The 13,733-nt window shown below is 56.6% G+C and overlaps 3 protein-coding genes across 3 annotated transcripts; 2 read left to right on the forward strand and 1 right to left on the reverse strand.

Moving 5' to 3' along the window:
- Positions 1 to 4,754: 4,754 nt before the first annotated feature.
- Positions 4,755 to 7,538, forward strand: CH63R_07459 (2-dehydropantoate 2-reductase; the record flags this gene model as incomplete). The annotated part of the gene is made up of 5 exons (XM_018302434.1): positions 4,755 to 4,791; positions 5,067 to 5,226; positions 5,282 to 5,322; positions 5,387 to 5,816; positions 5,870 to 7,538. The coding sequence occupies 5 exons, from the start codon at positions 4,755 to 4,757 to the stop codon at positions 7,536 to 7,538; spliced, it is 2,337 nt and encodes a 778-aa protein (XP_018157212.1).
- Positions 7,539 to 9,912: 2,374 nt separating this feature from the next.
- On the forward strand, positions 9,913 to 10,434 carry CH63R_07460 (Duf1721 domain containing protein; the record flags this gene model as incomplete). The annotated part of the gene is made up of 3 exons (XM_018302435.1): positions 9,913 to 9,999; positions 10,163 to 10,284; positions 10,356 to 10,434. The coding sequence occupies 3 exons, from the start codon at positions 9,913 to 9,915 to the stop codon at positions 10,432 to 10,434; spliced, it is 288 nt and encodes a 95-aa protein (XP_018157213.1).
- A 926-nt stretch (positions 10,435 to 11,360) lies between these two features.
- Positions 11,361 to 13,094, reverse strand: CH63R_07461 (Phytoene desaturase; the record flags this gene model as incomplete). The annotated part of the gene is made up of 1 exon (XM_018302436.1): positions 11,361 to 13,094. The coding sequence occupies one exon, from the start codon at positions 13,092 to 13,094 to the stop codon at positions 11,361 to 11,363; it is 1,734 nt and encodes a 577-aa protein (XP_018157214.1).
- Positions 13,095 to 13,733: the final 639 nt, after the last annotated feature.

Here is a 13,733-nt window from a genome sequence, read left to right on the forward strand (position 1 = left end):
TTGGTTGGCACCGTTTGGTCGCAGGGAGATGATGAGATGGAGCACGTCGTTAACAGTCGTTATGACCCACGGGCGTTCCCCGATCCATTAAAAATGTCCTCGAGTAAGGTACCTGTTGCCCGCCTGCCTGACCAATCAATGCTGAGGCAAGCTGCAACACCTGTGATGGTTTCGTCGGAGGGGAGGAGACACGAGGTTCGGACGGAAAGAACCCTCCTCAGCGTTCGTTGAGCTTCTCTTGCCCCTCCAAAACAGCCAAGAGCATGTCTTCCCGTGTCATCGGTTTCGAGGCACTTCAGATTCATGAACCCAAAATCCATCCAGGTCCTGGGTAGCTGCGTATGTCTCCGGTGTACCTTCCCTAGGGTGCTTCAAGTACGTGACGAGGACATCACCCACCCCTCCCTGTTCGACTCCGTGTTCTCATCCCGACTTCTGATCTGAAGAACAAGTCTGTTAACAACACGCTGCCGTCGCCCTGTTGACCGTTCAGCCTGTGCTGGACAAATTTTTCTGTCGCCAAGCAAACTCAATTCCAAGGGAAAGGACACCTTATTACAATCGTGCAGGCCTTGCAAATTGACAAAGTTACAGACTTTGCTGTCGACCGTCGATTACTGCCTCAATCCCCAACTACCCACCCCTGGTCCTTCGTTTCCGACTGGTTGGGTTGTCCACGGTGAGTCGGAGCCCGGCTGGTCCGGTAGTCCTCTCCACGATCTCGTCCGCCTACAGAAGGTACCGCCTATCTTTTTTCGTTCTGTCTGACATGTCCGTACCGCTCTTTCTGTCTCGATCTCTCTACCCCACTGTGAGGAAGCCGGCAGAGCTTTACAGGTTCATGGCTCCACGCTAGACAAGACTCAGCCACAGTAAATGAGCGACGTTGACGTGTCTGTCCAACCCCTGAGCAGTCCAGCGGCCTGCGACACGAACACTAAGGGCCGAAGGTGGTGGTGTCCTGCGGGCAATTCTTGTCCGGCCGGCGGGATATGATAAATCAGCAGGTTTCATACGTATGGGAAGAATCGGAGGCCCCTACATGCTTTTCTACATCCAGCCATTCTACGGTTCACCAAGACACAAGGTCATGAGAACAGACACTCGGCCAATGCCGTTACCTTTGCATGCTGGCTCGCTCGGACCTCCGTGGCAGGTTAACAGAAGCCAATCATAGCAAGTCAGAAATGGGAGTTGTCGACGCCACCCGCCGACGTGCACGACAACATCGGCATAGTGATCTGCCAGGCAGGCCCTACGTACGCTCGGAAACTGAGCTAACAATATGCGATGCAGAGACGATAGCGTAGACAGACGCTCGCTGCAAACCCATCCTGCCGTGTTCGCTGGCAAATCTTTGTGTCCGTTCCCGCTTTTCCTGGTGGCGGGATGGCATGGCGTGGGATGCCTCCCTACGCCAACCATGATTTGACTTGTTGGTTGAAGCAATGTCCTGAGGGTTGCCATTGCATGCCTCTTTTGCCAACTGTAACCTTTCAAACTGGCTTGAGGCAAAGAGCACACGGCGATCGAGCCTCGACCTTGCTTCTTCTCATACTATCTCCAAGGAATAGAGGTACAATCATTACCGTGTTCATACCCAGCCGTCTGTCCTGTGTTTGCCCGGCTCTTGCGCTGCACGGCGCTGCTGCTGCATTGCATGACATCGAATGGATCATCGCAACAACAAACACACAGGCCCTGCACCTGGACCTGCACTGTCGTTTTCCTTGGCTTGCCAGGCTGATCCCTCACAACCAGCCCGAACCTACAATTGCAATCATTCCATGTCTTTGCTGCCGGTAACCAACAGGATGCCGCAGTTTCACTTGTTTCGATCAACTGGTTGTGCCCCGTCGGTGTCCATGTTTTAAGTCTTGACATCTGTTCTCTCATCCTCAATCTTCCTTCCTTCTCGCCCTGCTCAATCAGCATGCCCAACATTCGGTCCGTCAAATCTGGGGTTTATGACATTCCTTATCGCTCGATGGAAGAAAAAAATTTGTGCCTCTCATCGGCCTTTTCTTTCCTTTTCTGATTCAACGCAGCCTAGGCTAGGTAGGCTCTAGCCCGCCCGGGTGGTGGTAGCTAGACAAGGACATGGCCGATCCAGTCGCCATCTCAACCTCCGGGCTAAGTGGAGGAAGATCCCGCGCGTACAGTGCTACGCCGATATCGTTATGGCTTGCAACGCTTGTCCAAGGAACCAGCGAACCGCTAGAGAGGACGGACAGGGCGCACTATGATGCCCCACATAGGAGGTTGTTGCGGTGCAGGAATCATCGACGTACGATTAGTCGTACTGCCTCGTGCAACATGTGCAAGTACTAGGGCCATGATATCCCAGGTGCTTGCTCGCCGTGCAATTTTCAGTAGAGAATTATATACCTATGAAAGAATAGGGACTTTGGGAGAGATACATATGAGCCCCGCATGTTTGCCCGAGTTATGGATACACAGAAGGCCTCCCGAATCGGGGAGAACAACACGAAGCTCACGAAAACCTGCCGAGGTACGTACTGCTCTTAACTGTACTTCGGCCTCCTGCGGAAGGCCGGGCATGCGAAAAAGTACCTGGCGGTTTTTATTTTATTTTAGTGCTACAGAAGATGCTGGGTCCCCCCTGAGCCCTTTCTCCTAAGGGAAAATGGGGACAGACAGGACGGACCCAAAGCAAGTTCTTTCTTTCTCTCATTCTTCCTCCCTCCCTCCCCATCCATCCTCCCTCTATCCCTTGTCAGTCGAGCAACACAACCGGCAGGGCAGCCTAAAAAAGAGGCACAGTCTACAGACGAGACGCAGCCTGCACCGCCCATCCCGAACGACGGACAGACGGATAAACAGTGCATTAGGAAGAAACTGAAAGTATCCGCCGCAGTGTGCCTTTCTCTCATGTACACAGCTCAACTCGATCCATCCCTACCAATGCGACGTAGTCCAATCCAATCCAATTCAACACGGTCTGATGCCTGAGCCAATACCGTACAAACCCACCCATCTTGAATCTGATTGCCATGCCATGCCATCCCATCCCTCCCATCTCCCAACTCTGCCATGCCACCCATAGCAGGCCTACCCAACTGCCCGTCCCATCCAAATGATCGTATCCCAACTCTCCTCTCCCGGGACACTCAGGCACCCCGCTTGCCGTCCCCTCTTAGTTACCTTCTGCGCGTTATCTACCTGTCTGTCGAATGTCTCTGTGAATATTGTACAATGTATTGTCCCCCACTCGTTGCCCGCGCCTAAGTATCGTACTCATGAAATACATTCAAACTCTCCACGCCTAACTTCCATCCCCCCCGGTCCCCTTCCTTCCCAAGGTCCCCTGCCTTCCGCATACGCCGCCCACCCTCATTCTCCGGACTCATCACAGTACGGGCTTTGGATACGGTACATGCTCCTGCTGACACCGCGCACCTCTCATCCCTCTCCCCCTCCCTCTCTCTCTCTCTCTCTCTCACACTCAAACACACGCTCTCTCGCCTCCCCACCCCGTCCGTCCCATCCCATCCCAACTATCCGTATCATCTCGTACCTTCCCCTACCTTTCCTTTACTTGCCTTGCCTTGCCTTGCCTTGCTTTGCTAGGCGTTGTACCAGCTGCCAACCATAGAGGTGTCTTTTCCCGAAACACACCACACACGTCTCCTCATCTCACCTTACCTCTCCCATTCACTCACTACTTACTGCTCTGCCTCAGGTACTTGACCTGTTAATTGGTACCTACCTACCTACCTTGACCTTGCCTTACTTTAGACGCCTCCTCCAGCCATTGCCGCTCTCCACCACTTTTGGCTCACCCTCCTTCTGTCATCCACGTCCCTTTCCCCCTCTAACCTCTTCCCTCCAAATTCCTCGTTGTTGTTTTTTGCACGAGCGAGACTGTGTTTGTCCTACGGAACGCCAGACAACACATCCCAACCCCGTCTCCTATTCCCCCTGTAATCCTAAACCTCGTCATCGCCTTGGACGATCACGTCCCGCGTTCGCTGCCCTCTTGAGGCCGACCAGCTTACGAAACACGAACACCACCTCAGCCAACCAAACCAATCCATTCGTTACATAGACAGAACTTGCTTGCAGATTCCCTTTCGACAAGCATTGGACAGATACAACGGCCTCCCATCGCCACCCCTTTTGCATGGAATTGGTATCACTGCACTGCTGCCACTGCATCGCATCGTCTTGCCGTTTCTCCAAAGCCTTCCGGTTAGCCTACTTCAGCTCGACCGCCCGCTGCGACCCGACTAGCCATTCCGGGCGTTACGTTCTTTAAATCTGCCGCGGCGAGAGAAGTCTTGGTTTCCGACCTCGCGCCACCAGACTACGAGAAGGAAAAGAAAGAGCCCACCCGTCGCCGAATCGCCTCATCTCCCCCCCGTCATCCCAAAACCCGCCCCCAATACTCTTGCCGGCGTCGAATGGGTCTGACGCCGAACGCACCCACAGACGCGCCCATCACCTGCAGACCAGCTATTGCCCAGTAGGTGAATTGGGACTGGGACGGAAAGGACGAAGAAGAAAAAAGAAGGTAGAGAAGAAGCAACGCCAGCAAAGAACATCCGCGCGATACACATACGTCGGCCGCTACGACCACACGATTGAACGAAGCCACCAGACGGCCGCTGTTCCAAACGCGTCGTTGGACAAGGCCAAGAGCCGTGTGTGTTGTCGTGAGAGCGAGAGGCGTACAGAGGGTACAGCGAGCGACCACTCGGCCAGCCCACCACTAATCCACAATTGGGCCCATCATGGCACCCATGACCCCCCGGCTCAAGATCCTCTCAGGTGCGTCTCTTTTTCTTCCTGGCTTCCAGTCTTCCCGCCCGCTCCAATAATTGCTTCTTCTTGCATCAGTGCGACGGTGTGGATCGCATTTTTGTGTCCCTTTATCTCTACCCGTCAGCCCGGCTTTTCTCCCCCCCCCCATCACACCTTTCCCATCACAGACCACACTCGTTTTCCTCCCCCCCCTCTCTTTTTATTTTTCCTTGATATCCATCGTCTCTTTTTTTCCATACAGGGACCGGTGCTCTAGCATCGTGTCGAGTGCAACCAGGCAGGCATGGCAGACGACAGCGAGCTAATGAAGACGTGTGTAGTGGGAGGAAATCCAGTTTCGGCCTTCCTGTCGTGGAGATTACAAGCGACGAATGCTTGCGACGTTACACTGGTGTGGAAGTCTGGATTCGATCACGTCGCGCAATACGGAATTTCTTTCAAGTACGTTGTCATTCCCTACCCCAGCAACTCGTCTGCGCGCGTCTAACCAACACAGGTCTCCCGTCTTCGGTAACGAACGGTTCAAGCCGCGACATGGTAGGTTTCTTGGCCCTCTTATGAGAACAAGTGGGAATCACCATGCTGACTTGTACGTCTCTAGTCGTACGCGTTCCCGAAGAAGCCGCACACGGCGGCGGCCCCTTCGACTACGTGATCCTCTGCATCAAGGCCCTTCCCGACGTCTACGACCTTGCCGCCGTCATCGATGCCGTCGTCACCCCTCAGCATACATGTATCCTCGTGAACACAACCCACACCCTTGGCGTCGAAGCTGCCATCGAAGAGCGATTTCCTACCAACGTTGTCCTATCTCTTGTCTCCAACGCGGAACTCTCTCAGCTTGGTCAGAGTGAATTCGAACACAAGGGCTCGACCGAGATTTGGGTTGGTCCCTCAAGCAAGAATGAAAACATTCCGGGCGCGATCCAAGGGGACATGGCCGAGGCGTTGGCCATGACACTCAACACAGCCCAGGTTGATTGCAAAGTATCCCACAACATCCGCCAACAGCAGTACGAGCGGGTTGTTGGGTAAGTCAAACACTTGCTCTTTTCGTCTTGGATGCCTTGCTAACCTGCACCAGGCCCATTGCCTTCCACCCCGCTAGTGTCATATTCGAGACTGCCATCCACGCGCAATTGCTCGAAAAGGTTGGCGTACGAGACTTGGTGACTGGTGTGATTGACGAGCTGCTCGCCCTGGCCGAGGCCCATGGATGCAAGTTGCCTCCCGACTTTAAGCAAAAGACGATCGACGACATGACGAAGCCTACAAATCCCGAGAGCATCATGTGGCAAGACTACATTGCAAAACGTCCGATGGAGGTCGAGACATATTTGGGCTCCCCGATAAAGTTGGCTAAAGAGGCCGGCGTTCCTGTCCCTCGCATCGAAACGCTCTACGCCATTCTGCACAACCTCAATATCGTCAACCGTCAGAGACCGCCCAAACCTGTTGACGTGACAATGGCACCACCCGGCTCACCAACATCACAATCACCTCTACCGAGGACAGCATCGTCTAACGGCATTCGACCCGGCATGAACGGTAACGGTATGCCGCCCAACCGCGGACCGCGCCCGCGAAACTCGTCAAACCTGGGCCCAGGACCCGGGCCTGGCATGCGGAGACCCCCAATGAACGGAGGCCCTCCCAACGGGTTCCCTCGTGGCCCGCCTCCTCCTGGATCTCGGGCAGCTTCGAGACGTGGCTCTTTGGAAGGAAACGACTTGGAGGAATTCTCCCACCTCATGCACTACGACGACATCCCCGAGGGCGGGGAGCCTGGCTATGGCCACGGCCCTGACGGTTCCGATCTGGCGGTACGCGAGCGTGAGTTGGAGCTGCGTCAGCGGGAGCTAGCGATGAGAGAGCGAGAGATGCGGATGCGATCGAGAGGCCCGCCTCCGGGGCCCAGGAGAGGCCCGCACCCGATGCGCAACAGCGCCCAAGTATTTGACGAAGAGGACGACGACGATGATTACTTCGACCCGCAAACCGGCCCTCCGCCTCCGATGATCGACCCCGACAACTTCGACATGATGAGTGTCACGTCGAGAAAAAACCGGAAAGCGGCACCTCCGCCGACGCGTGCTCAGTACCACAAGAACGAAGTATACGACGCTGGGGGAGCGCCCCCCGCCAGATCCTCTCGATTCCGGCCCAATTTTGGGCGTAACCGATCAAGCCAGATTTCTAGTGTCCCTGGGGCGAACGAAAACATTCTGGACGATCCTCTCTTCTCATATTCATCGAACCGCTATGGTGCTGTCGACCGCAGCACCATGCAGGCGGGCTCGAGGGCAAACTCACTAACTGCTTCGCGGATGGACGATATGCAGTTGGGCGGTGGCCCCATGGCCGCGGGCGCCAACGGAGCCTACCCGCGGCGAGCTAGCCAGTCTCCCGGAAACCCGTACAGTCCTTCGATCCGAGGTGGCAGCGGCCGACCTTCGCCGCCCAACGGCTATCATGGCCCTCCGATGAACGGCCGTCCATCGCCTCCTGACGGCATGCGTCAGCCCGTACCCCGATACCCTCCCGGTCATGGTAACGCAGTCGCGCCGCAGCAGGTTGAGCAACACATCGGGGTGAGCGGTCTTGTTCCTCCACCAAAGCAGAAAAACATGAGAAGTCTGACTGGTAGTGCGAGCGCCAGCGCGGGTAGTGGTGAATCACAGAATGACACCGAGCCCTCAGCCCACAGCAGCCAGAGCAGCCTTGGACAGAGACCGCCCATTGGAGTGCGGTGAACCGTTGTCCGCGAGGCTGCTTCAACTGCTATATTACATCGACGACCGCGTAGCCGGTAACAAGGAACGGCATCGACTCGCCCTGGCTCAGTTGCAGAGCGAAACGAAGACACAAAAACAACGATTGCCGTCCGTTTTTACCCGCCCCAACGGGTCAGGGGGTTATCGTGGCGGATTCTGCCCCCCTTCCCCGATAATAACACACCCTCATGGATCTCACCCTTCGTTCCGCGGCAATACGATAACGACACGAAACACTACACAAGGTTTGGTCTATCCTTTGCGACAAAACACATAGTTAATTAAACGACTTTTTCCTATTTTCGGGTGGACGTCTGTTCAGTACATACATACGGCATCGTGGCGATGAGGAACAGATTCTCGTCGACCTCTGGTAATAGCAGCATCAGCGTGGACAAACTCGATTTTCTCGCTCAGCAAGAGAACCCACTGTTGGGGTTGGAAACTAGACGACCGCGCCATGAGGTGGGTGGCCCGGGTTCGTCAGTGGCACAGGACTACATGTCGGGCTCCAGGGCGTGTGGTTTCCGACGTGCCTTGGGCCGTTTTGGGCGACGCAGGGAAGTTGGATTTGTTCAAAATGGATTCGCTGAGGAATGCCTCTTTCCTTTTCTTTTGTGTCTGTCCTTTACGACAAATTTTTTTAGGCCGAGGCAGCAGCACGGCTATGTTGAGGGGACTACAAGTAACGATCATAGACAAGGGCCGGAGGAGACTTTGATCCGGCAATACAAAGATGGGCAAGTTTATAGCATGATCGTGGCACGACGATAATGGGCTTATGCTCAGGCCGAAGCCTTTTATCACGCAGGAGATTTTGGCTTTCGATAATTTTAGTATCCTGATGACGAGCGAAGGACCACGAAGGGCGGCAGGTCAAGGGGTGAGGAGAGGGACAGGGATGTAGAAGTTTGAGGGGGCAGGCAAGTAGGCAGCCTCTTTAGGGCGTTCGGTTGAAGTAGAACGCAATGGCAGTCAGACACATGCAAAACCTGGCATTGAGGATCGTCGTGATGTCTTGTTCCCCTGTTAAGATACGTAAGTGTTGCCCCTGTTCAACCGCGAAAGTGTGTGGCTTGGGATGGGCAGCGTTGGGTGAGTGGGTGGCTTGATGTGACATGGGTTCGGTGTGATTTCAGAGCAGCGTCGTGGACCTCCGGCCGGCCGAGGTCTGCGTTGGGCTTGTCGCGGGCTTGATCGGGAGTAAGTGATGAGACAGTGGTACGGTGTTGACCCGGACAACCCAGTATCCAAGCCGCTTTTTTGTGGCTTGGCCAAGCCCCGGAGAAGGGGAAAACGCCATCCGACCAAGGCCGAGGGAAGAAGCTGACGGATGAGTGAATTAGTGAGTGAGTGACAGGAGAGTGCAGTTTCGATATTTTGCTAAAGCGGCGTTGTTTCCAGTCGACTTTGACAACCCGGAGAAGGAGGTTCACAAAACCGAGGCGATAGCTCAGAGGTTTTTGTTGTATGGTGTCCTTCCGTTTCCTAGGTAGGTAGATAGATAACCAGGGGTGGTACCTACCTAATCTTATCAGTAATCGCCTGGTGGTGGGGTAGAATTTCGGAGAGAGCGATCGCACAGACCATTGGTATCCCTGCTGGCAGCTGCCAGCAGCCCCCACCTTCATGGCTTTGAGGCACCTGACCGGGCGAATCAGGGTCCGGTGTTGTTGTTTACTTTGACGGTTGCCCGCTCTTTATGAACGAGTACAAACAAACAGGGAGCACAGTACAGAGTACAGCCCACAGCACCATCCCATACCACACCCCCCACCTGCATGAATTTGGTAGCAGTTGGGTGTTGTGAACGTTAGCCGAACAAAGTTGGGTTGGCTGTTACCCAGTAGAAACTTACACGAGCAGCCCATCGCATAAGCCTAGTTTTGTGTAACGGAGAGAGAGAGAGAGAGAGAGAGATTGATCTTGGACCTTTGAGAGTAGAGTCGAGGCTCCGCTATCTTGTTCTTCTTCCGACTGGTATTGCTTCGCTCAACAGGCACGCGACGCTGTTCAGTGAGGCTCTCACCCCCTACCCCTCCCTCTCATGTGCTGGCCTGTTCATGCTCGTTCAGCGCTTAAGCATGTGAGCAAAAGCTCGCAGGGCCTCAGGAAGACTGACTCAGCTTGCCATAGGCCGACATCCACCTCTCTAGAAAGCGAGAGGCTCGCAGGCTCGTGTTTTTCTGACTCCCGAAAGCAAGACTCCGCTCCAGTGGTTTGAGATACGGGGCCTCCTGGGCGGAGCAGGGAGAGCGAGATACGACCAAGCCCACCAACGACGACGTCGGCCAGAGTCAGGCGGACACAGACAGCATTCCTTGGCGAGAAGACGAGGAAAAGGGGGACGAAGATGGCGACGCGAAACATTAACATGACGCACGCGACGAGGCCGTCCATGTCGTCCAGCTCGGGCAACGCGATGAAGACGCGGCAGCTAGTGAGTATTTCCGGAGCCCCGAAAAGGCGAAAAGCGATATGCTCGTCAACACGCACATCTCTGTGGCTAGCGGCCATGAGAATGAAATCCCATAGGACGGGGGGGCGACGCAGCAGACGACGACGTGCACGGGTGTGAACGGCTTTGCTGACACGTGTGGCAGACGCACCTCCATTCGCAGCTCGCCCAGCTGTCAGCCAACCTCGCCGACACCGAAAACCTGGTACGTATGACGAGCGTGCAGGCTGAAAGCATGCGTGGTCTAGGGGCGTGGCACGGCGGCATGTGAGTGTTCTCTCCGTTCTGGCTCTGGACGGAGGGTGTTGTTTTTGCTAATAACGTGCGTTGACGTGCAGGTTCATGGCTGCGAGCAAGGTCCTCGGGGAGGAGGCTATCAATCGTGACGCAGCAGCGCAGGCGAGAGGCGGTCAGTGATGAGAGGCGGTCGGTGGTGAGAGGGGGAGGGGGTAGCCGCAGTTCTACAGAACATATCCGAGTAGACGCGGGGTTTGGCGCCTCACTGCCGCCTTGGGAGACCGACTGGTTTGCGCTGGAATAAAGGAGGATGTCGATGAAGATGACGAGAGACGAAAAGAGTATGGCTTGGGGTGGTTACGGGGTGGCCGTGAAGACGGGGGGATGGACCCCGACCCGGATATGTTGTGAGGAGTCTCGGCGCGGTCCGTTTGGACGACGGTCCATGGTGCCAACGGCCCCAAGGCCGGCACGCCCGACGAATGGATTCCAGTTTATATTGACGTGGACGCTGCCTGTTCCTACATTCGAGCTCAACAATGCGCTGAACTCTCTCCCCAGGCTTGGCTTGCGCAGCCTGGCCGAGTAACTATAAGCGCAGTTCCGATCATTCGCATTGTTTACACACACGTGTACACATATACGTTTGTTCCTGCCGCCGTCATGCTAACAAAGATTCCACGCCGTCTCGGGTGTCGGAAATGGTGTCGGCAACACCAAGTTCCTCGCAAGCCCACATCAGCCGCCTCGCGACTCACGACCGAAGTCGCGCCACTTCCCTTCGTTGATATGAGGTCTCGCCCAAGACCATGACGCAAAAACAGGTTTGCTCTGGAAGCCCACGGCAATCGTCTTGCTCCGGCATTCGTCTAAGGAGCATAATCGCAAGCGGCAAGAAAAGCGCCAGGTCGTGTGAGCTGGGGAAAGCAAGACGAGTAGGATCACCTCATCGAATAGACAAGCAGACGATGCCCCCCCGCGTGGCAGGAGGTAAAGGGAGTCTCTCTCATCTGAAGGACAGCGTTGAATTAGTAAGCCTATATTGACCAAGAAAGCGCTGTCGTAAACCTGACTATCTCATTTCCATCCAAAAACGTCACACACATTCAGCAAAACAACGGCTGCAGACTGGGCCACATGTAAAAGTAAATCAAGGCCAGCAAGAGCCCGACCGAGAGGACGGCAACCTCTTCGGAGCCGAAGTGGTACCCGTACCGCACCTCGTCGAGCTTCTTGTTTCCCGGCGACTGGCTCTGCGGCTTGAGGATGCCGTCGAAACCCCTAGCCCACGGCACGCTCAAGCCGCGGTCGTCGAGGATCTGCTCGGCCGTGATCTTGGCGCCCGCCATGACGATGGGGACGCCAGTGCCCGGGTGGGTGCTGGCGCCGACGAAGTAGGCATCCTCGAGGCCCTCGGCGCGGGTCCGCGGGCGGAAGGCGAGGACGTTGAAGATGCCGTGCGTCAGGCCCAGAATGGCGCCCTTGTCGAGGTTGAACTTGTCCTCCCACGTCAGGGGCGTGTTGACGGTCTCGTGGGTGATGAAGTCGCTGAGCGGCGCGCAGCCCGTGCGGGCACTGACGATCTCGATGACGGCGGCGCGGGCGCGGGCGACGATGTCTTCCCAGTGCTTCGGGTCGGTCGTCAGGCCGGACTCGCCCTTGGACTCGGCGAGGTGGCCGACGGGGACGAGGACGATGACGGTGTCCTTGCCTTCCGGGGCGGCCGAGGGGTCGATCCTGCTGGGCACGTTGACGTAGAAGCTGGGCTGGTCGGGCAGGGAGTGGCGCTTGAAGATGGCGTCAAAGGATTCGCGGTACTCCTCGGCGAGGAAGATGTTGTGGACCGAGAGCTCGGGGATCTTGCGGTCCATGCACCAGTAGAAGGAGATGGAGCTGCAGCTGGCCTCGCGCTTGCGGAGGGACTTTGTGTAGTCGGTGATGGTAGGCGTCTTGGGCAGGAGATTGCCGTAGGCGTAGACCAGGTCGGCGTTGACGACGACGACGTCGGCCGAGAGGGATTCGCCCGACTCCAGCTCGACGCCCGTCGCGCGGCGGCCGTCCGTGAGGACGCGGGACACGGGCGTGCTCAGGCGGTACTTGACGCCCATCTTCTCGCCGATGCGCACCAGGGCCGCGACGACCTGGTGGAAGCCGCCCTTGGGGTACCAGATGCCCTCGGCGAACTCGGTGTACTGCAGGAGCGAGTACGTCGCGGGCGCGTCGAAGGGCGACATGCCCATGTACATGACGGCGAAGGTGAAGACCCTCCGCAGCCTCTCGGTCCAGAAATATCTGCTCGCGCGGCTCCAGATGCTCTCCAAGGGGTGCAGGTTCACAACGTGCCTCACAAAGCCGGGCCGGGCCAGGTCGAGGAACTTGCCAAAGTTCCGGTGGAGGACGTCCTTGACAGAGATCTCGTAGTGGGTGTGGGCCTCCCTCAGCCACTTGAGGTAGCGCTCGAAGCCGTCCTTGCCCTCCCAGCGCTCGATCTGAGTCTTCATGGCGGCGAGGTCGGACGAGTGCTTGAAGAGCTCGCCGTCGTGGAACCAGATGTTGTAGTTGGTCTCGCAGCGCAGCAGATCGACGCCGGCGTCGGCGAGGGTGGTGTCGAGGTCGCGGAAAGTCTCGTGGAAGAGCTGCGGCAGGAGGAAGAGCGACGGCCCCTGGTCGAAGCGGTGGCCGTCCTGGTACATGAGGGAGCAGCGACCGCCCGTGAAATCGTTCTTCTCGAGGACGGTGACGGAGAAGCCGGCCTTTGCCAGGCGGGCGGCGAGGGCCACGCCGCCGGCGCCGGCGCCGACGACGATGGCCGTCTTGGGTTTCTCGCCGAGCTGCGACATGGTGTTGTGTGAAGCGTTGGGGCGAGAGTCTTTATTCTATTAGGATGGTGAAGCCTAGTGTTGTGGGATGCGATATCTAGAAGATGGTGGCCGTGAAGACTACACCCTACAGATGAGATAGACTGCCCAATGAGATTTACACCAAAGAAAACTCAACGTGTGAGACAGGCCTTGGAGCGAAGCAGGATGAGGAAGGGAAGGCGCAGACTGTAGAAGAGCTTCGATTGACATTCATACTTGGATAATTGTCCCGTCATTCCTAACAGGCATGTGAAGAAGGACTGGGACGGGGCGGGATGGCCTTCCAAGTTCCCCTCGTCCCCTCCCTCATCCCCCCTCGCATGCCACCCGGTCCACAAAAGCAAACGGAGCGGCGGGCGGGTGCAAGGGGAGTGAGTTGGCGTGGGAATCGCACGAGGAAGAGCTCCGCATCGGCCGGTTCGGGAGAGTGATGACACCTCGACTCGGAGGAGGCTCAAGGCGGCTGAACATTGGAGGGGAGGAAAGTTTGGGAAGCTTGCGCGGGCAGAGGAGGGCAGAAGTGACCCAAGCTCTCGGGGGGGGGACCAGAGCGTCCCAAGCTTGGCGTGCATGGGCACTCATCGCACAGAGAGCGCTGGTTTTCTATCTCGGCGGTAG

Source organism: Colletotrichum higginsianum, chromosome 5, assembly GCF_001672515.1.
Source record: "Colletotrichum higginsianum IMI 349063 chromosome 5, whole genome shotgun sequence".
Lineage (NCBI taxonomy): Eukaryota > Fungi > Ascomycota > Sordariomycetes > Glomerellales > Glomerellaceae > Colletotrichum > Colletotrichum higginsianum.